General features: G+C 41.7%; 1 protein-coding gene across 10 annotated transcripts in view; it reads right to left on the bottom strand.

Annotated features, from left to right (window-relative positions):
- syne1b (spectrin repeat containing, nuclear envelope 1b) overlaps nucleotides 1–23,166 on the bottom strand; it is a 99,179-nt gene that overhangs the window by 44,389 nt on the left and 31,624 nt on the right. For 9 of the 10 annotated variants that reach the window (XM_078175209.1, XM_033642703.2, XM_078175215.1 and 6 more), the window contains 38 exons: nucleotides 22,699–22,807; nucleotides 22,356–22,520; nucleotides 21,808–21,975; nucleotides 21,504–21,680; nucleotides 18,381–18,521; nucleotides 18,099–18,259; nucleotides 17,652–17,802; nucleotides 15,408–15,635; nucleotides 15,227–15,325; nucleotides 14,886–15,073; nucleotides 14,570–14,693; nucleotides 14,252–14,418; nucleotides 13,626–13,779; nucleotides 12,863–13,488; nucleotides 12,591–12,770; nucleotides 11,996–12,146; nucleotides 11,749–11,907; nucleotides 11,319–11,501; nucleotides 10,950–11,051; nucleotides 10,581–10,784; nucleotides 9,629–9,836; nucleotides 8,739–8,851; nucleotides 8,349–8,554; nucleotides 8,117–8,266; nucleotides 7,748–8,039; nucleotides 7,441–7,613; nucleotides 7,027–7,336; nucleotides 6,586–6,750; nucleotides 5,527–5,883; nucleotides 5,228–5,364; nucleotides 4,839–5,016; nucleotides 4,082–4,264; nucleotides 2,638–2,781; nucleotides 1,979–2,134; nucleotides 1,470–1,634; nucleotides 1,200–1,372; nucleotides 547–700; nucleotides 220–363 (listed from right to left, as the gene is read on the bottom strand). In XM_078175209.1, the coding sequence (XP_078031335.1) occupies nucleotides 220–363; nucleotides 547–700; nucleotides 1,200–1,372; nucleotides 1,470–1,634; nucleotides 1,979–2,134; nucleotides 2,638–2,781; nucleotides 4,082–4,264; nucleotides 4,839–5,016; nucleotides 5,228–5,364; nucleotides 5,527–5,883; nucleotides 6,586–6,750; nucleotides 7,027–7,336; nucleotides 7,441–7,613; nucleotides 7,748–8,039; nucleotides 8,117–8,266; nucleotides 8,349–8,554; nucleotides 8,739–8,851; nucleotides 9,629–9,836; nucleotides 10,581–10,784; nucleotides 10,950–11,051; nucleotides 11,319–11,501; nucleotides 11,749–11,907; nucleotides 11,996–12,146; nucleotides 12,591–12,770; nucleotides 12,863–13,488; nucleotides 13,626–13,779; nucleotides 14,252–14,418; nucleotides 14,570–14,693; nucleotides 14,886–15,073; nucleotides 15,227–15,325; nucleotides 15,408–15,635; nucleotides 17,652–17,802; nucleotides 18,099–18,259; nucleotides 18,381–18,521; nucleotides 21,504–21,680; nucleotides 21,808–21,975; nucleotides 22,356–22,520; nucleotides 22,699–22,807 (7,045 nt within the window). The remainder of the gene's footprint in view (nucleotides 1–219; nucleotides 364–546; nucleotides 701–1,199; nucleotides 1,373–1,469; nucleotides 1,635–1,978; nucleotides 2,135–2,637; nucleotides 2,782–4,081; nucleotides 4,265–4,838; nucleotides 5,017–5,227; nucleotides 5,365–5,526; nucleotides 5,884–6,585; nucleotides 6,751–7,026; nucleotides 7,337–7,440; nucleotides 7,614–7,747; nucleotides 8,040–8,116; nucleotides 8,267–8,348; nucleotides 8,555–8,738; nucleotides 8,852–9,628; nucleotides 9,837–10,580; nucleotides 10,785–10,949; nucleotides 11,052–11,318; nucleotides 11,502–11,748; nucleotides 11,908–11,995; nucleotides 12,147–12,590; nucleotides 12,771–12,862; nucleotides 13,489–13,625; nucleotides 13,780–14,251; nucleotides 14,419–14,569; nucleotides 14,694–14,885; nucleotides 15,074–15,226; nucleotides 15,326–15,407; nucleotides 15,636–17,651; nucleotides 17,803–18,098; nucleotides 18,260–18,380; nucleotides 18,522–21,503; nucleotides 21,681–21,807; nucleotides 21,976–22,355; nucleotides 22,521–22,698; nucleotides 22,808–23,166) is intronic. The other variant, XM_078175214.1, reaches the window with a different exon arrangement.

The following is a 23,166-nucleotide window of genomic DNA, read 5'->3' as shown; positions in this document are numbered from 1 at the left end:
TCATCTTTGACATCTTTGTGGATATGAGGCCATTGCTTTGACATTTTTACAATTCATTCAATTCCCTGGATTTTCTACTGATGAATTCTTTCAGACACTTTTTTGTAAACTGCTCACTTTTATTATTATTTTTAAACAGCATCACAAAGACAAATGATCAAATACTAAAATTGAAACAGATTTCAAAAAAGCTCATTCTGCACATTCTGCTTTCATTACCATGGCATTGTCTTTGATGGTGTTATAGCGCTCCTGCAGATCTTGGAGCTCCAGTTGAGTGACATAGTTCTCAGAGATACTGACACTCTTTGCAGTGATGGTGTCCAGCAGGGTGCTGTGGCTAAGCACTTCCTCATACAGCAACTGAAACAACAGAGGTACACTATTATTAGACTGAATGTTTCTGGTTTATGTCTGCTGTAGTAAAATGGCTCATGGGACTTTAAACCAGACACTGCTCATTTTCATGAAAGTTTGAAATTCCAAGTATTCTGTATTTGTAAGTCTTAATGAACTTCAGTCTACAGGAGGATACGACTGCAGTACCTTGGCTTTGCTCAGATTAGCAGTCTTGTCTCTCATCTCTGGGCACTGTTTGTCAGTGGGGTCTAGACTCTCCTCCACACGCTCCACCCAAGCCACAAACTGGCGGACATCCTCCTGGTAACTGGTCCACTGAGACAGGGAACCCTCCAGCTGACTGTTGATTGAAAAGAGAACAAAGTCAGTCAGTGATGTGGTAGATGTAGCACTATCAGAAATACAGGATCTGGCAAAAATAGTCGCAGCAGCACTGAGACACTGTGTACACTTCGCGCTTTTTACAGTTAATAGTTTGGGAAAAACCTTTTGTGAACACTACTGTTGCTGTGAAACTACCAAAGAGCTGTTCAAAACACATTCTTAAAGAAGCATTTCTCTGCCGGAAAGACGTACTCTTCATAAAACTAGCCTGTCTATACAGTATAAAGATGCAAATAGTTTTGAAATCAGTGCAACATGACCAGAGAAAACAGAGACAAAGGGCTGTGGCATTTGCTTTTGCTCAAGATGTAGAAAACCTACAAGTTCCAGAATGCACTGCACCGGACCAATACATGCTTCAGCTACACATAATAGCCACATAATTATGAAACAAATCTGGTTGAAAATCCTTTAAGTATTTCTTTAAGCAGTGTTTGTTGTGGCAAAGAACTAACCTTTTGCACTGGATTGAGGCGGAGAGCAGAGCATCCCAGGAATCCTTTAACTCCTGTATTTGTTTCTGGAGTACAGGCACTCCGTCAGCTGAGGTGTTTCTCTGCACCGACTCTCCTCTTGTGATCAGCATCTTCAGCTGGATCTCCTTCTCCTGACGAGCAGTCAGCAAGGCCTGTTGAAACAATGACACGTGCGTTTAATACACTCCTATAATGTGTATTCAAATTATAAACTGAAATCTGAAAACTGCCTGTGATTTTTTTTTATACCTCCAGCTTGATCATCCTGCTATCAAGAACATTTTTGTCAGCAGTGGGGGCACAGTAAGTCTGCAGCATGTGGCTGGTGTCGGCCACCCAGTTCTGCAGCTCCTTCAGTCCTTGGGAGAAAAGCTGGTGCTCAGTGGCGATTCGGTCAATCCGTGATGCCTTCTCCTGCAGATCCACAAAACAGCACACAACCAGAAAGTGACTACTATCGGTTTCAGAAAGTGAATTCACAGCTCAACCTGATTATTTTACATGCAGAGTCTTTGATGACTAATAAAGATTTAGTACAAAAAGATAAAGAAAATTAGCTTGCATACTCTGTGTATAAGACTTACAGTAACAAAAGAAAGAAATTAGTGTTTAATCATGGTGAGTTAGTACCTTCACTGTTTATCACTGTAAAATAACATTAAGTCAGAGCTCGATCCAGTCTAGTGCCTTTGTCTCCTCTCCGGCTCTACCCCCAGAAAAGCCCCAGTGCATAAGCAGATTGGGAGGCATTACTGTACCTTGGTCAGGTTGGTTAAAGCTAGGTACTGAGCAGAGAGCTGCGAGACACGGTGCACAAAACCCTTGCCGGCCGCGTGTTCATCCCACAGCAGCTGGGCCTTCTCTTTCAGCTTGTTGAGCTGAATCTCGTGAGAGGCTAACTCCTCAAGCACAGACTGGAAGAGCACAAGCAGGTTATCAAAGAGGCATGCGAGCCGAGACACAGACATAAGAAATTCAGACACAGACTGAGAGGTTAGAGATGGCAACATGGCAAAAAGAAGGATGAGACATTTGGCCATTGTTACTGTTGGTAATGCTCTTGGTGGTCATGGCGTGCAGTCAAGGCCTCTGGAAACTGATGCTAGACAATTTTACACATTAATTCTGAAAGCAACTTTACAAATAAGGCAAGTATTAATATATGATAGACACTGTTAAGGACAGGTGAAGGTAGCAAAGCAGAAAGATTATTAAAGCAACTGGCAGTTAGTATAAGCTGTTGGCAATGCTTCCTAAAACAAAGTAATAGCAAGGCTAAAACACTGCAATATAGCTGGAATGGTGAGATCTGCAAATGACAGGAAGTCATGTTGGCACTCAAGCACTGAGTGGTTGTTGCATTTGCACGAGTGGTCTTGAACATGAGCGGTGTTCCAAACTCAGCGGACACTAGTACCTGGAGCTTGTGAAGTTCCTGTTTCTTGGCTGTGAGATCGTGAAGCCTTGTGCTGCTCTCTTGTACAGCCAGCTCGGTGGCGTTCAGGCACTCCTGTAGAGGATCGGCACTCGCCTCAAAATCTTTCATCTGAGACAAAATGTTCTGAAACACAAGATGATATAAAGAGACTGTTTAGATGTTCCTGTGATTTTGTATTACATCAATTACGGGGAAACACAACAGATGAGTGGGGTAAAACTTCTACCTAATAGATATCACCATGAAACTTCCACGACTCATTACTTACATTAAGACAATTATTGTTTTGTATTTCAAGTTTTCTTAACTTAATGTTCAAATATATAAATGAGGCATTATCTAATCAAATAATGTTTTCATTTGCATAAAATTCCACAAGAGAGATCTAAACATTGGATGAAGCAAGGTTCAAAATTGTTTCATTTTGTTAACATATTATAGTCAAGGGTTTTTACAGCGGGAATTCTGGACATCTCTTTTCATCATCCCATAAATCAGGAAATACTGTCAACAGCCATTAAAAAAAATCAATTTTCACCATGTTATATGAATAAAATGTTACTTTAATCAGGGTCCTGAGGACATATGAACAAACCTCTGTGAAAACCTTCAGAATATAAATAGGAATTAAACTGGAAAGTTTGGTTTAAGTGCTACTGAAGTGGATATTTCTGTTCTAGAGGATGACAAAAAAACCAACAAATCTTAAGAAATGGCCTTTAAATATATGCATTGTATGTATAAAATCCCATACATTTTTAGACCAAAAAGATACTACAAGTGAATATGGTAAATATTAAAAGTATCACCATGAAATATTTCCAGTTGAGTGCTTAAATTAACTATTATTGTATTACAAGATTTCAGAAATGTTATGTTTAAATACACACGAGGCATTTTCTGAATAAATATGTACCTTTGCATTAGTGTTGCACGGTATACCGGTATTAAAATAGTACCGCGGTACTAGAGTATTCCAAACGGTACTATACTGCATTCGGAAAATACCGGTACTTTGAAACTGATTCAATTCATTAATTTAGTTAATTTATTTTACTCAATTATGCACACAAACGCCTTTCTTGTTCGTATTGGAGCACAGATTGCGCAAGTGGTGTGTAAGACAACACCTGTATCAACATTCGCAGCTGGCGCACGTGAAAAAAGACAAGAGAAAGTCTGCCTCGCAAAGGGAGACAACACAAGACAACACAAACTTGGTGGAACATTTGAGTTACCAAACCGAAATCTCAACTAAAAATACACCTAGATTTGTATTTTGAATGTTTTCTTTCCACTGCTCTGAAAGAAGACATGTTATGGATGCAAAATAGCCCAAAATCATCCCCTTAATTGATTAATGATTAATACTGTATTTGTATAATGGCCTCCGATTGGTGAGATGGGACATTTAGGTGCTTACTTGTAGACTTGTCTCTCTGTTGTGCAGGCTGGTCATCATGTTTTTCCAGTCCTCTCTGGCAGTGTTCAGCTTAGCCCGAACTGCATCAACTTTGTCTTTAGCTGCCATGCTGCACACGAGCTCACCGTTCACAACCACAGCATTCAGCTTTGACTGACCCTGATCTCTGTCACCTAGAAACTCCTGAGGAGAGAAGAAGAGATGAGATGATAACTCAAGCAAGTAGTGATCTTTCAGTTCAGTCAGGACACACACACCAATGTTTTAACAATTTACTGCAACAACATGCATTTTAGTTTGGCAGTATTGGACAAATCATCTTTGGCAAACTGTTCCTGAGCTCACAACACCCCTCTGACAGAACCTGAGATACACATTTATCAAACATAACCATAATTTAAAAACATTCAGAATCCACGCATGACTGAAGCGGCGAGAGTCAAATATCTGATAGCAGACAGCAGTGTAGCGGTGAGGATGCAGAGCTCAGTGTTGTTGTATTCAGACTGAATGAGCAGGAAATGTTTATATGGACTGCTGACTGTGAGAGATACACAAACATGACTGGAGGGTCTATGAAACGTGACAGTGAGTTACTTCTGTGCCTTTCTGAATACCACAAGGCTCCATTTTGTAAGCCACAGCCACAGTTAGTCACAGTTATATTCTGTATTTAAACACACTGACAAATTAAAAGCACACTGTGTCGGTACCCTCAATGGTAATGTTCCATGACATTTGACTTTGAGTGCTGTACCTGAATCTTCTGCAGGCTAGATGAAGCCTCATTGAGATTTTGAGGCACGTCAAAGCACTTGGCCGTGTTGATCTTGGCATTGACCAGCCATTGCTGGAACTCTCTGAAGACTGAGCGGAAACCTTGTTCCAGCAGCTTCTCTTTGCTCTGGCACTCCCTTGACGCTTGGAGGCTCAGGCTAGAAACAAGTCAGGCAGAAGAAAAACATGTTTCGACATTCAGCATGTATCATTGTAAATCAATTACTAATTAATTCTGGTCACTCCTGGTGTACAGTTCTACAACAGATCCTGTGTAATTCTATGGAAAAAAAAACATAATACCCATGGTTGTATGTAATGTGGCTATAGTTTTCCCACTATTGTGCTTCATATTTACACCTTTCTCACCTGTTGTATTCCTTAATGAGAGCAGACACTCTCTCAGACTGTGTGCCCATGTCTCTGGAGAATCGACACAGATCATTGAGTTGAGTCTTCAGACTATCAGACACAGGCTCAGCTTTGACAAGCTCCTCTAAAGTGTCCTGGGTGGAAAACAAATAACCAGCCACTCATGAACAACCACAACAATTCATTAACATTAGAATTTCACACACATCAGTCATCTACTGCAACCATTGCTTGTTTCCAACTAATGGAGGCATATTATTGTTATTATTTTATCATAAAAATAAGTCGAGACCTACCTTTGCTATCTGCCAGCCTTTAACAGCCTCCTCTCCTTCATTATTTCTCTCTGCTTGAACCAACCGCAGGCGCCAGTCCTTGAGCTGGCGGTTGAAGTCGTGCAGGTCCTGCTCCAGCTGTACTGACAGGCTGCTGAACTCCTGTTCAGAGCTGGCTATCTGGGAGAGAGCAGTCTCCAGGCTGGCTCGTGTCTGAAGAGCTCCACGTTCCCACTGGTCCCATGAGGACAAGAGGGCTGCTTCCTCTCGCTCCATAGCCTCATAGCCCCCCGAGCCAGTGTGATCTCTTGACACTGCCCCACATCTTTGAACCCGGTTTAGCCTCTCTCTGCCTCGCTGCTTAGAATCAAGCAACTCCTGGAAAAAGCAAAAAGAATAACAATTGTCATCCGTCCAATAAAAACATATTAGTTATCACGTTTGTGCACCCATGGAACCAGCCATTTCAAAACTGTTTTCTTGTTTGCTGTTTCTCTAATCAAACCCCCTGAAACAGCAAAGCTCATAACTGACGGTCACAAAGAAAATACACACATAGTAACCTGTCTTTGTCATTGTTTATTTTGTATATATTGGATTGCATCTTATTTGCACTTTAGGATTATCTAGTTTTATATTCCTCACCTACTGTTATATTATTTTAGCCTTTTAGATATTGGTATCTGCACTCTTTCAACTTTTTATCATTGCAACTGCAGTGCAGCACTTTCACTCTGAATAAATTCATTTCTATCTTATAGTACACAAAAAAGCCAAATCATACTAAATTAATTAGGGTTAAGAACTCTCGATTGTGACCAAAAGATAGAAAATGTTGCCACATATGGCAGAAATGATTGGGTGGTTGGGTTTACAATTTATTACAATGGAGGAGGAGGAGCCAGCTGAACTGGTTTTAACAACTGGTAAGATGCCTCCCAGGTGCCTCCTCGTGGAGGTATTCAGGCAACAAGCGACTGAGAGAAGATCCTGGAGCAAATATGAAACTCTTTGGAGGATGAACATCTCTCAGCTAGATGTAACCAGGAGCCTGAACTATAACATTTTAAGGTTCCTTACCTGCACCTTGGAAAGCTTCCTTTTAATGGAGACTGAGTCTCCTGACAGGTCGGACCAGCGCTGGAGCTCCTCTTTTGCTGAAATCAGCCAGTCATTGAAGTCTCTCACAGCATCAAGATACTGCTCATGCTCAGACACAATGCTCTGCATGGACTGTACTTTACCCTGTGTGGAAGGAAAAGACAATGTGAGCACCAACTATCAAATACTGGCTAAATATGACACTGAGTTTTTGCAAACATTTTATTATATTTTTTTTGAGGGTTTGTGGGATGGGAGTTTGCAACCTTTCAAGTTTGCATGTTCACTCACAGTTATAGTCAATTTAATATGTTAATATTTTGTCTCATATCTCCTAATATAACCAGTCTCTCAGTTTGGGCAACAATGTGGCTACCCAGACCACCTTACAACAAAAATCTGTGCCTGTATTTAGATCACCTTGACAACAGCTGAGATATCATTGAAGTGTGCATTGAGCTCCGCCCTCGACTCCGGTCCAAACGTCTGGTCGCCAGTTTTTTCGTGCATCTCCACAGCTTTATCTGTCAGGCGTGACAGTGCTGTCGCATGAGCGTCCACATCAGCCTGGATGGCCCTGAAGCGCTCCAGCAAAGCGGACTTCTCCTTGAGGCCTGGCTGCTGAGGCAGAGTCATCCCCACCTCCTGCTCCACTGACTCCATCCACTGCTGTAGCTGGCTCTTACTTTCCTGAAAGCTGGTCCACTGGGCCACCGTCCACTCCAGACGACTGTAAACAATAATAACATTTATAAGAAATGAAAAACGTTTACCTGTGATTATGAACTATGGCGTCAGTGGGTGTTACCAGTGCTCTGAAAACATATTTCCTACCTGTGGCAACTCATGGAGGTCATCAACATGTTGGCCCAGGCATCCTTCAGGTTCTGTAGCTGTGAGCAAATGGCCTCCTGTCCCTCCATTCTGTTGTGCTTCAGGACCTGTTCTCCTTTTCCTACGGTCATGTTGAGCTTCACCTCACCTTCACCCTTCATTAGCAGGATATCCTGCATGCATAGCAAACGAAGAGCAAGAAAGAGGTGCGGACAGGATCATCAAGATCATCTCTGTGTTTCTAAATGTGTCCAGAAAACATCACAAATTCAAAGAACATTGTTTTTAGAATGCAATATGCACTGACCTGTACAAGACCTAGTCTTTTCTCCAGAGTCTCTTTATTGCCAACTGTGCTGTTGAGTGATGCCAGGCGCTCCTGGACCCCGTTAAGCCACATCCAGGTAGTCTGCAGTGTCTCTTCAAAGGCCTGTTGCTCCTGTAATGTGAGCTGGCAGCTGCGCAGCCTTTCTCTCACACGTCTCAGTAAGGCCTGGTGCTGTGACTGCAGCTGAGCGGACACTCTCGTCTCACTACCATCGCCTCTCCCGCCTTCATTTAGAGCCTGGCCCTCCTGACATAGGCGTTCAAATGAATCCCTGCAAAGAAGGAAAAAAACATTTAACATCCATTTTCTTTTCTTGATAAATACACAGACTTGAAGCAGATTCAGTACCTTTCTTTGAGCACTTCCTGCTGATATTCCTCCACTTGCTCGAGCACAGCCTTCTCCGGACCACGCTGCTTGGCTTCGAGCAGATCTGTGGTCATCCTCTTTTCCATGTGCTCCAGCCACCACCTGAGCTTCTTAAGACGACCCTCAAACCTACCAGGAATTTACAAAGCAATGTTAAATAGCTGCCTGGCAACACAGTGCATTACAGAAGTGGTTTGTGTGAGTCTTTTACCCCTTCATGAGCGATGCACTGTCTTCCAGAATCTGCTGGTTCTGCCTGCACTGCTCCACAAAGCTGTCCCAGTCCTGCTGGATGGAGGAAAGGTGCTGCTGGACTTGCCCAGCGCTGGCTTTGGGAAGATGGAGTAGGAGCTTCTCTCCTTCCTCACAGACCTGAGTAAGACGTGCCTCTCCCTCTTCTACACGGTCCATGGCGCCCTGACAGATAATCCACATCACATTTAGCTTTGAATTTGTAACTCCTAGCACGTAGAATGTTTTTGAATCAAGACTCTTTCATTTCACCAGTTGTAGATAAGAGCACATCCCAAATTCTACTCTCATCCCAATCAAAGACGATGATTTAGTGACTCAAGCTATTTCAGTGTAGCATCAGTTTTACCTTCAGTTTCTGCAGTTTGCGTTCCACAATCTGAGTGTCTCCAGATCTGTCAGAGCACTCTTTCACGATCTCCCTCTGTTCTGAGAGCCAACGATGGAACTCCTGAACCAGATCTGAGATGGCAAGGGAAGAAAGAGAATTCATGTATCTGGTGTAGATTAAAGTTTCAGATCAGTTTTTCCTTGCTAAAGCAGAAATAATTTTACACTCAGTGGTCACTATATGAGGCTTCTCATCAAAAAGCAAGAAATTAATAGGGGTGGGAATCTCTTGGCACCTCACATTTGATTAAATTCTGATTCAAACAGCTACGATGCATTTATAAAAGGATTATTGATGAATCTTGATGCATCAAAATTTTTGATTTCTATTCCTATTTTTTCCTCACTGTGTGACTACTTGCTACTTTAAAACATAGTGTATTTGTGATGATCCATAATTAAAATAAACAGATTATTTTACTTCCATTACTTTTTATTAATACAATAACGGCAACAACTGGAAGAGATATGTGGACCGGAAATGTAGGGAATGTCAATATCATGCAGTGATGTACACATTATATGTCCATCGTATAAATTTGTTACGTTTGCAAAATGCTTCCCAGTGATCATAACGTTGAGAATAGGGTTTTTATTTTCTAATAATTCACTTTTCTGCATCGAGCCATAATCCTTCAAGAGAGAATCGCAATGCATCTGAGAATTCATTTTTTCCCCCACACCTAGAAATTAATAGGAGTCTACAGAAAGGATCTGCTTAGAGAAACAGGATGTAGTGCAATAGTTCGATGTATTGTACATAAGAACACATAAGAACCTTGTAAGCTACTGCATTAAATGACCACTGAGTAAAACTACACGTTATACAGATATTTTTCAGATTCTCACCATTGAACTGCTGCTGAAGACAGTTCTGCAGTGACGCCAGCGTCCTGGCAGAAAGCTGGTTCACAGACTCATAAGTCTTGATGAGGTCTGTGAGAGCTGAACCCAAACCAGCCAGCTCCTCTGAGGGATATTTTCTACACAGGGTGTTGAGGCTCTCCCTCGTGGAGTCGATGCTCCCCTGCTGATTTTGCAGCTCTTTCTGAAGATCCTTTAAAACGTGGTTAAAAATACGGTTTAGTTCATCAGTCATTCATTAGTTTCGTGTTCTGTGCAAGAGAAGAGGGGTTGTCTATCTGTTTCACCAACAGTAGAGTGCTGCAGGCACAAACAGGTAAGTTAGCATCGCCCTGGTTTCATCTTCAAAAAGCCTACAGGATTTTTCCATTGGATTTTGGATTATTGCGGAAAATAAGCTGTTTGGCACACTTAAGTTTATGACACTTGCACGTTTTGTTCAGCAAGATAATCTTCACAAATGAACACCACTTTTATGATTTTTGAAGTGGAGAGGCAATCATCAGAAGTAAAAAACTAATGTTATACATATACATATATATATATATATATATATATATATATATATATATATTAGCTATAAATTAACTACACTATGGTCACATGACTTCAATGTCACCACGCAATGAGACTGTAAAGCCATGTTGGGCAAGATGAAATTCTGTAGTTTCATCTAGCCACTTGTTAACGACTTTTTTAAGACACCTTAAAGCTTCAAAATCCAAAAGTGCAATATTTACTGATGTATTTTATGTTGTAGAACAAAACATAAAAGCTGCTTTAGCTTGTGTTAACCACAGACATTATTTCAGGCATCCAACCGAAAAAACTCACTGACTTTTAGACAAGGGAACCAGGAGTGGAAAAATGCTGACTCATTTCCAGGATTTAGGACTCATTCCTGCAGCGCTCTATGTCATTGTTATTTAGGATGCACCTTCACTCTGCAGATGTCCTCAGGATCTGATCCAGTGGGAGAAGAAACAAGGGAATCCTCCATACTTTTCAGCCATGCAGACATCTGTGAGATGTAGTCTTCCAGCTGTTTCCTTTGGGAAGTGAAATCCATGAGGTTTCCCCTGGCCTGCTCGTGGAGCTTCTGAACAGTGCTGATCTTTTTACGAAGGTCATTCTCCAGCACCTGATGCATGCAGAATACAAATTATGGGTGACGCACATATATATGGAGAGGAGGACCTACTTCTTCTGCAGGGTCAGAGTTGATGTCTGTGCTAATGAAGTGTCACTTGTGAATCACAGTATTAACTATTCAGGAAAAAAAAACAATTATAATCATCTTTAGTACCTGTAATTTAGCAGGGGTCTCTTGACACTGAGTGCACTTCTTCAGTTCTGATACTTTGCTCTGCAGGGTTTCAAGTTTCTGCTCCTTTTCGCACATCTCCCCCTGTGGATGATTAAGATTACAAAAGCATGTATTACACACCCTCTGAGATGGCTGCATAGTGTGAGTATGTTTTCAAGCACTTTTGTTATTTAAAGCAGAAAGCTAAGAGTTATGTCAAGCAGTTTGAGTGCACTAGCTGTGTCTCTGATTACCAGACAGGGCCATGGTACCTACTGTATAGTGATTTTTTTGGTAAACACTGTCCTATGCTAAAACCCACAATAAAGCAAAGGCGGTAAACCAAATACATGACATCAGAACTCTCACCTGTAATGTGGAGAGCCGTGCCGACACCTTCTGACTGTCATTGAGGTTGTTCAGGCTCTCGTTCAGTTCAATCACACAGCTGCTCGTCCAGCTCTCAGTGTCCTCGCTGATTTTACGCACATCCTCCCACAGTGTCAAACTCTGGTTCAGCCGATCAATGTTCTCGTCTATCTTCTCAGACACCTGAGAGGTGGATTAAATCACAAGTGACAAATTTTTACTCTCTGTAGTGTGTCTGACACTGAGCTAAAATGTTATATATTATATTGCACTGCTAATGCAACAAATCCCATAAAAAACAAAACCAGCAATAAATGAATTCTATGAAATATTGCATGTGTAGCCAAAGCATAATATAGCTCACTCCTCTGTGCCATAAACACTCAGTTTTTGTCCAAAAACTATTAAAAGCATATCAATGTTGACTTACGTCCAGCCACTGATCAACAAGTGTCTCCATATCCTTTTTCATCATTTGAGCGTTACACTCAGGGATCTTCTTCAGTTCAATGACCAGTTGTTTTCCTTTACTGGAAAACTGGTCCAGTTCATGCTGCTTGTTCGCCATCTCTATCTTCACTGCCTCGTGCTGTAAATGGAGTAAAGACAGCAAATCTTCTAAGCATTCTGGTGACTTATTATAAAGACAAAACCAAGAACTAATAATTTGACCTGACCTTGGTGAGTGACCTCCTGGTTTCCTCATGGTCCTTTAAAACAGCGCTGATGTCAACCAGAGGTTCGGTGCTCTCAATAACACTGCTGATGGAGGTTTTCAGGGTTTGGTATTCTCTCATAAGCTCAACGAGGACATTGCACTGCTCCTGTCTGTCAAAAGAGATCATATGCACGTGCACTGTAAACATAACATGCAGTAAACACAGAATAAACTGCATAAAAAAAGAAAATGAATATGAAAAAATACAAATATAATAAAACAAACTCTTGGAGTGTTAGAAATCAATACATAATAATTTTACCGTGTGGTCACCAGTGCAACAAACTTTAAACAATCCAAACAGGAGTGAGTGTAACAGTGTTTTTCTGCCAGTGTGTTTCATAACATCTTTTTACAATTACATCTGCAAAAAGAAAAGGCCTACTCACTGACTCTTTCTCGCAGCAAGATGTTTTTTCATCAGTATTACATCTCAGTATTGATTACTGGCTTTTGTTTTAAGTCTTGTCTTTAGCTTTTACCACGCATTTTTTGATAATGCAGTATTTCCTGACTCAGTAGCGTGGAAAAAGCCTCTTCCTTTCTATCCGTACCTCTCTGTGATGAGCTTCTTGGTGTCCTCCCATGTGGTCTCCAGCAGACTGATTTCCCTCAGCACCTCCCCGGCCAGCTCTGCATCTCTCTGGGCCAGCTGGTTGCCCTTGTCCCTCAGCCACTGCTCCTCATGCTGGTGTGACTGTAGCTCATCCTCCAGCTGATTAAAGAACCGTAGCCTGACATACAGAGGGATAAAATGTTGCTGTTGAACATGCTCCCATTGTACTAGCACAAAATGAATAGAAATATTTATCTGATACCACCTTACCTCTGCTGTAGTGCGTGCAGGCTGGGCTCTTTGAAGCTCTGGTGGTCAGCTTTTTCTTCAATGTCCTCCACAGCTTTGAGCAGTTGCTCTTTACGCTGTCTAAATGAGGTCCACAGGGCCCCAAGAGCCTCTGCTTCACTCTGCTTCGTACCTAGCAAGTTCCTCACTGCATCCAGCTCAGCACTGAGTGAATCAGCCAGCATACGGCATGACTTACGAGAGCCCTCATCAGCACCAATGTGGAGATGGCCTTTGCAGAGGCTGCTGTCCAAATTGACGGCTAGAGTCTCGAGCTGGCTTATGTCTGGGACAATAGTGGCCAGCTCTTGCTGCAGCTCCTCTACTCTTCCACGGTCCCAGCTCCCAGCACTCTCCACAGTCTGCTTCAGACCCCGCAACACCCCTGCTGCCACACCGTGGGTCTGCAGGAAAGCCTCAAGCCTTTCAAGGCACTCTAACTGGAGCTCAGCTATGCTCTGGGCCTCCACATAAGGCTGCAGACAGCCGTCTGCTTTGCTGCGGAGGAGCTGGGCATCACTAGGCTCACAGAACTGACAGAGCTTCTCGGTCTGCTGCTCCAAGCTCTGTTTCACACTGGACTGCTTCTGTAAGGCCACCTGGGTCTCCTGTAAAAGGTAATTGATAGAGGATCAGTTACACTCTTAAGCAAGATGCTATTCATTGACCAAATGACTCAGTGGCTTCTGAAAGGAGCAGCACCCTGCATGCATGAACGAAAGAACAATGACTGTGTGGTTCTTACCTTTACTTTTGCAGTGGCAGACTGCAGGTTGCTGATGTTGACTTGAGAGGCTGAGTGCAGACTGGAGAGCATGGTCTCACTCCACTGGGAGAATTTGAGCAGGGCCTGGTCAAACTGCTCCACCAGTGAGAGGTGGCTCTGAAGCTCTTTGATTCTGGGGAACAAATGGACACACATTATGTCCCCTCACTGATACACTATATTTAACTGTGTATCATTAATCTGTGGTGTGTCGTACATACTGAATACATTTGTGTGAGTCAGGGTACTGACATACTCTAAAATCTACTTGTATTCTATATACATTTACATTGTGGAGTCATGTTACATTTTGCAGCTGCAGGACAAACTCCACATGGGATAAATATTTCTATATTATATCCAATTTGCAGCTCTTAATACAATGATGTATGACAAATTAAGTTGTTGTCATCTCCTTCATGTGTAAACACGCGTGTGATAACCAGCTTTAGGACTTCCACCAATATCTAGGTTTGTGAAACAGTTGTAAATAACAATAGACTGACTATGCTGGGCCTGTTTCATTAGACGGGTCCTTGGAACAGCATGTGTATGTGTGACCTGAATAAAAAATAGAGTAAAGGTTTTGTGTTTGATTATCTTACCTTTGAGGGAGGACTTCATTTTGAACATGCAGTCTCCTCTGCAGGGTCTCCAGCTCATCATTCAGCTGCTTCACTCTGTCTTCTGGTGCAGTCGGACACAAAGATTTCCCCAAAGAAACTAATTCAGTGTGAGCGGGCTGGAGAGACTGGACTTCAGAGTGCAAGGCCTGCAAGAGAAAGATACATTTCTTAAAAAAAAAAAACAAAAAAAAACAGATCCTTACCAAGGACCATTTATTTTTAACCATTTATTCATCTATTTATTCATTTGCAAATTAGTTTAAGGTTAATGCTTGGTTATGTGCATATGTATTGTACCTGTAAATCTTGTAGCTCTGTGTGGAGCTTGACCTTGTCAGCTGACAGATAATGACTCTCCGGTTTAGATGCAGATTCACTTCTTTCCAAGCAGGAAACAAAAGTTGAATGCTGTTTCTCATACCTGAAACACAGCAACAAAAACACTGGTGTCTCAGATTTATTTTTCAGCTTACACTGTTTACATCACTTTCACCACTTCATACTGTATCTACCATACAGGATAAGCCAGTGACCCCATTTATCTATTAACATTGCTTTTATTCACATATCAAAATCCTACATATATTAAATTAATCTGTTAGATAGCTCTTACTTTTGCCAAAGGGAAAGCAGGTTTTCCAGCATGCTTTGTTTGTCCTTTGCTTGCTGTATGTTTTGGTCATAGCTGTTGTTTAGCTCTGTCACTGTCCTCTCTGCTTGCTCTCTGTCACTGAGTCTGCGGGCACCGGCTGACAGCGACAGCAAGGTTCCCTTCAGCTTCTCCTGATGCTGACAGACATCCTAGGGAACAACAAAAACACAAGACAGTGACCCACACAGCATTAACTGTGAGCTGGATGATGGCTGGTACTGAATTATGCTTTGCAGTTTATTTTTACTACTTTACGTTTCTTTATAAGTGTAGTATTTTCAAAGATAAAAACAACTAAATACCATGTGGCTCTGAAGAGCTTTGTAGGTCTCTGATGAGGAGGTGCAGGATTTGACAGGATGTTGCAGTTTTGTATGAAGCTCACTGAGAGATGTTTGCACCTAAGAGAGAAACAAGATCAAATTCTGTATGCTTTTGCAATATTCTAAAAAAAATACACTAAGTATCCACAAGCTTATTTACCTCCCCGAGGGTAATTTTAAACTTCTGCTGGTGAGACGAGCTCTCCTCCAGCTGTCCATCAAGCTGCTGTACGCTTTCCTTCAGCTCCTCCCAGTACCTGCCGATTTGGGTCAGACGGGCCTTGATGCGAGCCGCCTCCCCTGAGGATACAAACTGGGCTAGAGCCTGGGAATCTGTCTCCAGTTTACAAGGAACCTCAGCTCGCTCCTGAAGCTCTGCACCAACAGCCTGCATGTGCAAAACAATAAAAAAGCTTTCTTTTATAACTGTCCATTGGAGGTGAAGCTCTGTGGAGTTTTGTTGGACATGAAGAGGAAGCATTCAGTGTAGTTAAATAAACAGTATCCAGGTCTGGCTACTTTGGCCCACTGAACTTCCCAAACACAAGCACAACCGTTACAAGCACAACCAAAACAAATGAAAACATATTCTTGGTGTATGTATGGTGAATAGGGAAAATAATAATGAGAGCTGTCAAAAACACAAGTGCTTACATATAGGCTTACTTACTAAAGAGTCATGCTGTTGAGAGTACCAATGAAAAAGCAACAGGCAACAAGCCATTTTCAATGGAAGAGAATAACATGAAGCTATAAATTGATGCCTTGTCACAGTGTGACAGGTATGACAAGCTACAAATCAAAGTTGAACTGGCCTCAACTTTTTTCAGCACTCCAATGACGCTGTAAAGCATCAACCGGTCATATGTTTGTGACCTGTTGCTTTGTCACCGGTAGTATGAACACATCACAACTCTGTCAACGAGCGTTTAAGGAACACTTCACCGGCAACTTGGCGACAATATAGCTGACCACACTTTAGCTTAGTCACTCATAGTGTGAACAGACCACTACATCCCATCCTAAAAGCAAACGAGTGTCTAATTAGTATTTCGTGACAGTTAGAGGTTGTCAGTCAGCACTGAAACTGCAAAGTCAAACACCAACCACAGCCTTCATGAACAGTTCCTCTTCTCTATTTGTGTTGAAGTCAGAGGGCTGATGCAGGTGTTAAAATGGAGACAGTGCATCAGCACTCATACAAAGAAAGCTTGCGCTGTAGCATTCTAACACCAATGGCTCCTTAACACGGACTTGTCTTGGCTAAGGTTACTGTTGGGGCATGACAAGTCCCACATAGCCAGACCTATCTGGCGCTGGAGAAAGGTCTGGCTGAACCCATCATAATTCTGGATTAGGGTATTAAACGCTCTGGCTTGTTTGTATTTCTTTAAACCAGTCATTATTGTCTTGGGCGGCACTAAGCTCAGATGCAGTGATGGTGCTCTTTCAAAATAGTGTCTAGAAGGAACTTTTTTTTGTGGAACATTTGCACATGGGAAGGGAAGCCCTGGCACTAAACTGGTCAAATTCCTGCAAAAGAAAACGCCACATAAAACATTAAAGTCCTGGTTAAATGTAAAACTTCATTTTTCCAGTTTTAATCCTGTGCCCCTGTGTTAATTGCTCATTTATCTCTTGTTTTCTGTCAAATATATGACTCTTCTCCTTCTGTAAAACAAGGTAAAATGGTTTCAAATGTTTGATGGCTCATCCTGCGCTCAGGCTTTTACAAAAGTTAATCTAATCAAATGAGACTTTGGGCAAATGGCTAGCCACACTGGTCATATAAAACCGCACTTCATCAATTGTGTAACCAACAGGGCAATACAAAAAGAGATAGGAAGAGATATTTGTGAGCAAAACCTTTGTTCTCATTTCCAAAACAATGTGGTTAAGTCTAATTCATTCATCACTCCCTAGTTCTCCTTTTGATCTAACCTGAGGTTTGTGTGGAGCCAACAGTCTGTTGTAGCTCCGCATCATGCTAAACTTAAAGCCTGGTCACTCTTTAGCAGTCAAATCAAATATGAAAGTTTATTTAAAGCCCTCTTTTAACTGTACATGGCTAAAATATTCTGTTTGCCCTGGGAATACGTCACAGTACAGACACAAAAGATGCTCCAACTTCCGTTTCATGGGGCCTTGAAAAGATTTCTTAGCGTGTAGGTTGCTAGCTTGGAGTTGTTTGTTTACACATAGCACTAAAACAAAATGTGGAGATTGGTCAGACTATGCAAGACTAGTTTCACGTAGCAACAGCATTACTCGAAAGGAGAAGGAGAGGAGAAGTCTTTCTAAAATAGGTAGCCAATGCCACGCTTATAACCACAGTCTACATCCTGTGAGTCAGACTAGGGGATGGTGTAAGATAGCTGGAGCTTTATAATACACACTACTGTACCTTTACTGTGTTGATCTGCTGCTCAAGAGGCAGAGTAGAAGATTTCAGTACATCCAGCTGCTTCTCCTTGTCAGATATCCACAAGGAAAAGGTCTCAAACCCAGCTCCAAACTGATCCCACTGAGTTTTCATTTCCTCCAGAGTTTTGACACTGAAAGAACAAGATAAAAATTGGCTAAGTCATAGTGGTAAATTTACCTTGACAATCATGCAAGATATAGAGTACCAGATAATTGCATTTATACATCTGGGTCCTTGAGATTGTGGCAGGTAATTTATCACAAAAAATATTCTTAATTGACATTCAGATGAGCCTGTGTAATTTGAAAAAATACATTTTGATGGTGTTGCAATGTCCAGCATCTTATTAGACTAAAGCTATGATGTTTTTAGAAACACTAAAACATTATCTAGCAAAAGCAACAAGAATAAAATCCATCATCGTACTCTTTTTTGAGCCCGGTCTCCACTTTGTCCACCTGCTCACTGAGGGAACGAGCTTGTTGTAAAAGCAGAGTCTTGTTCTTTGGACCCAGCTGGATTTCTTTTGCTCTCTTGAGCAAGGTGTTCATATGTGAGGCCTCTGCTTCACACTGCTTCAACAACACCTGTTTACAAAGCAAAGAATATTGGTCATATTCTCAATTCAGCTACTATACTTCCAGGAGAAAAAATGTCAAGGGTAAACCACAGACTTTGTCCGCAGGCGTTGACACAAACTTTACTTACTCTGGCCTGGTCAAGTTCAACAGCCAGGCTCTCTGGGCTGCTGAAGTTCAGGTCTCTCTCCATCGTTGAGCGTGCCTTATTAACAAACTCATGCACTGCCTCCTGCTGGCTGTCAAACTCCTGCCAGGCTGCCAGTGTAACCTAGGGATGACAATGCCCCAAATTTATTGAAAATAAATCACATCAGCTTTATTCATGTGATGCTTTACCTATAAAACAAAGTATCGCAGATCCAAAACGGGTAGAAGAGACTAATTAGGCATGTTTGTCAAATGGCAATCGTTTGGCAGCAAATTGGACCTCCTACTATCACTGTTACCAGGAAAATAATCACTTTCTAATGGCAGTAATCCTACATCACCATCACCATCAAAATAAAGCACTGACACATAACAACATTAAGTATGCAAATGACATCGCCATGTTTGGCTTTATCAGCAACAGTGATGAGTCAGCATATTAGCACAGCTAATATTCTGCAGGTACCTCGCCCCAGTGGTGCTGCAGCACTGGTTCTGCTGCACAGTCAGAAGCATCAGGTTTATTGGTGTGCATGTTTCCTATAGAATCTTTTGCTTGGATCCATATTGAATCCTCCCTGACACAGAAAAGCCCGACAAAGTTTCCATTTCAACACTCCCCCCCTCCTTCCTGTCTACATTCTTTAAAAGCACCATCAAGAGTGTGATTACTGAGTCACTGCATCACTATCCTCTAAAGGAACTGTAGAGCCTCAGAGGGCAAGTCCTTCCAGCAGAAAACATCAATCAGACCTCTCTAGCCTCCATTCAGGACAATTTTCCACAAATGCTGCATCTCCAGGGCCGACTGCATTAACAGAAATCACTCTTCTTCTTCGCATGGCCACAAAATGTTTCACAAACCTGTCAGGGTTTGCTTTAATATAGTCCTTGACTGAAGTCATTTATTAATAAGAAACAACAAACATTAATCGACATCAGTGTGATGTAATTGTCATAACCCAGATAGTAGATAGTGCAATGTTCCCCTCTAAGCAAAGCTATGCATTTTAGGCATGCACCGAGTGAATTTAATTCTAAGCAGTCGATGCTGATCGACATAAGACTTCTTCAGGGCAGGAGAAAGATTGCTCTCTTTGGAAAAATATGCAAATAGGCTATGTGAGCTTATGGTTAAAGGAGACTGCAGCCTTCCTTGCTCTAGAGAGACCGACATATATTAAGAGGAAATACAAAAAAAAGTATATAGAATCATGTCTCAAAATGTCCAAATATAAATAAGAATATCCCACTACCATGAATGTCATCCCTACTTCTGCTTATTGTTTTCTTCTCATTTCATATTGATTCAACAGCTTATTTAGCTGACCATTTTACAAGGCTTTTACTTCCATTTTTGATTATGTTTTGTATGTGTTTAAAGATCTTAATAAAAAATATTGTAAAAACTAGGAAAGTGCTCTCAGTAGAGCGCCGATCTCTACCAAGTTGCCGCCCAATCTGATCGCAACCACTCTAAACAATTCTTGTCATTCCAGCAGACACAGCGCAGCATGTTTCAGAAGCATCCCAGAAATACACGCCTCATCTATTTCTGATGGAGTCATGGCACTTTGCACAGAGCAGATTGAGTTTTCCTGCCGACTGCCACTCAATGAGAAATATAGATACAATATAATTATGAGGATGAACGCATTTTTAATAACTAAACCCCAGCAAAAAATCTTTGATCCATGTCGTCCTTAAGTGGACTTTTAACAGTATTACCTTTGTCTGTAGGCCCCTGCACAACAAAGTGGGAAATAACAACAATAAACCCAATTTAAGCAGAAAAACAAGCTGATCTCTGGAAAACTTGCCGCCCCTATCGGCCAGATAACAGGAGTGAGGAGTCAATGACGGCATAAAACAGTCAGTTAAACAGGTTTTCCAACAACTGTTAAATCAACACAACCACAACAGATGCTTAAGCAAACTGTCGTAAATGTGCAGACAAAATATTAGACTGATTGGTCCTGTAGTTTGCAAGGTTAGCTGCGGACCAATAGATACAAACACTTGCACACACAAACACACACGCTTGTGCCTGACTGAGATAAAAAAAATCATGTAATTGTATGTCTGAGTTAGCCAAAAGGGTACTTTTCATTTATACTCCATGAGCAGGTTGATTTTATACATTAAAAGAAACAAGCAAGATGTACAAAAAGTGGAAAAAACAGCATCAAAACATCACAGATAAGCACATAACATTCAGAAGAAAAGGACAGAGGCACAATATCTGTCACGACCCGTCCTCCGTGATGCTGTGTGTGTGTGTGTGTGTGTGTGCTTTTGTTTTTGTTTTTTCAGTCATTTGAGTGAGTGGGTGTATGGCTGGTGTGTTTTTGTTCTTGTCTCTCTACCTGTTCTCTCCCTCCCCTCTCTTCTCTCAATCAACACACCGGCCGCCCAGCAGTAATCAACACACCGCTGGATCATTGCCGTTTACGGTAGTACGTCTAGCTCCTAGTTTGCTGTTTTGTGCCCAGCTTAGCCTCTGCCTGCTTTTGTTTTTTCCCGCTGGAACTAATAATTGTTTCTGTCCAGGATCTCCTGCTGCCAGCCACGCCACACCGGACCCCCTCTGCCCCGCACTCCGCCGTCATCGCCTGCCAGCTAATACCCCCCTTTGACTCAATAAACATTGTAAACTTACCTGACCTTGTCCGCCTGCTGCATTTGGGTCCAGCCCAATTGAGACGTGACAATATCACACAACAAAGGCCATGTATTTAGTGAATGAGGTGATTCTTAATGTCATCATTTAGTAAGTAAATTGATCATTAGATGAAATGTGTCAGGATTCAGCTCAGAGGCTGACAGTGATTGATCACATCTTACATTCACAGTAACTAATAGGAGCAAAAAAAAGACACCCTGTGAGTTTTTGTAAGAAGGAAAAGTAAAGACCTTCTCTGTTCGTGACATTGTGCTAATATTTTGCAAAGACAGGCTGCAGCAAAATCATTCTTTATTCTAAATTTTGTTGCTGCAGGTTATTATTCAGAGCAACAGTGCTGATTTAATCCACTGTGAAATGTTATTCACTAACACTGTCCCAAATGTTTCCTGAATCACTGCCTTAGTTAACATTGCTCACCTCGAGGCTTTGCTCCTGTGAATCCATATTCTGCTCCATTTTGCTGAGTGTGTTCTCTAAACTCTGCAGGTCCTGCTGCAGAGTCTCTCCCAAACCCTCCTCAGCCTGGAGCTGCTGACCTCTGGTGATCAGCTGCTGGACGTCCTTCCTCTTCATCTTTAGGCGTTTCAACAGTTGCTATGGGAAGAAGGAAACAAGTGTTTATCTATGGAAATTAATTTAAAGTTCGCCCTATATGTAAACTCTGCCTCCAACACAAATTCAAATAACTTCTATTTCATTTTTTGTGAAAGTCCTACAGTACCTGGTGGACGAGAAGTAGCTGCTGGGCTTCTCTCACAGTTGGACAATCCAATATTTTGGTGACCTCGGCCTGAGCCTCTTTCTGCCCCTGGACGAGATCATCCAAAGTAGTTTGTACCTCTTCCCTGAACTGCACACAGTCCCCTATAGCCAGCACCATCTTCTCAGCCTGGAAGATATAACAGACAAGAATACAGTATAAGAACAAACATGAAGGACTGATGCTGGGGTATGAACTGTATGTCCAGTTCAGCATAATCATACACAGATTTTACCTATAAATTATATGATAGTGCCCTAAGTATGCATCTGAAGCTCAGATTTTAAGGCAGTGCATAGACAGTTCTCCCTTCAGTAAAGGAATGTGAAAACACCTCTTTAATGACAAACACTGCACAGATACAAGTCAGTATACTCAGACATTTTAGGGGACATTAACATAAGACAAACTAATTTTTAAGTGGAGGGGGACATAATCAGTATACTGTAGATTCCCAGGAGGGATAAGATGTCTGGTACCTTAATAAAACAAGTGAAACATTGACCTACCTCAAAGAGAGAAGCAAGAAGACCCTTGAAATCAGTGGAGAGCTTGCTCAGCGCACTTCCTTGCCTCTGGGCATCGCTGTCAGCACAGATCTCAATGAGTACGGCCATACGAGCTTTCAGCCAGCTCAGATTCCCCTCCTGTAGCTCTGCGTCATTCCTCAGCTCCTGCACACAACAAAAGAGTGATGCAGCCCATGTGGTCATCTGAGTGTTTTTACAGTATCCTCAGCAGTGACACTGACGAGCCAGTAACACATCACAAGTGACACATCACAGAGGAGGTGAGAAGGTGACTGTCAGGGGAGTGCTAGGGTTGTCGGGTGTGCTGTACGTGATAACTCACCATGATGGTAGCCTTCACCTGGCCATATTTTTTAGGGTCATTGGCTCGGTTTCTCAGCAGCCTCAGTTGGCTCTCTTTAGATATAAGCCAGCAGGAGAGCTCAGCATACCTGTTTCGCATCACGACAGGGAAATTTTACGACAAACTCAAAAAGATTTCAGGAGCAATTTCTTGTGAAAAAAAAGAAAGACTTTCTTAGAGACAAGTTGTTTCGGTCGTGGACCTTCATCAGGCATCAAATAAAACCAACTCATCTTTAACCTAAAGCCTCAGGCTGTAACGACTTATCAAAAAGGAAAGCCACATCTAAAATGTATTTGACAATTAAAAAATCAATAATTCATGAAAACATCCTTAAAATGTAAACACAATATATCTCCAAATCCATAGAATACTTGTGAAAATACTATTTGTATTTTACAAACCACAATAGAAATGTTGAATCACCAATAAACTCAGTGCTATTTT

Source organism: Epinephelus lanceolatus, chromosome 15, assembly GCF_041903045.1.
Source record: "Epinephelus lanceolatus isolate andai-2023 chromosome 15, ASM4190304v1, whole genome shotgun sequence".
NCBI lineage: Eukaryota > Metazoa > Chordata > Actinopteri > Perciformes > Serranidae > Epinephelus > Epinephelus lanceolatus.
The sequence above is the reverse complement of the archived record's forward strand: the minus strand, read 5'-3'. Positions and strand labels throughout refer to the sequence as shown.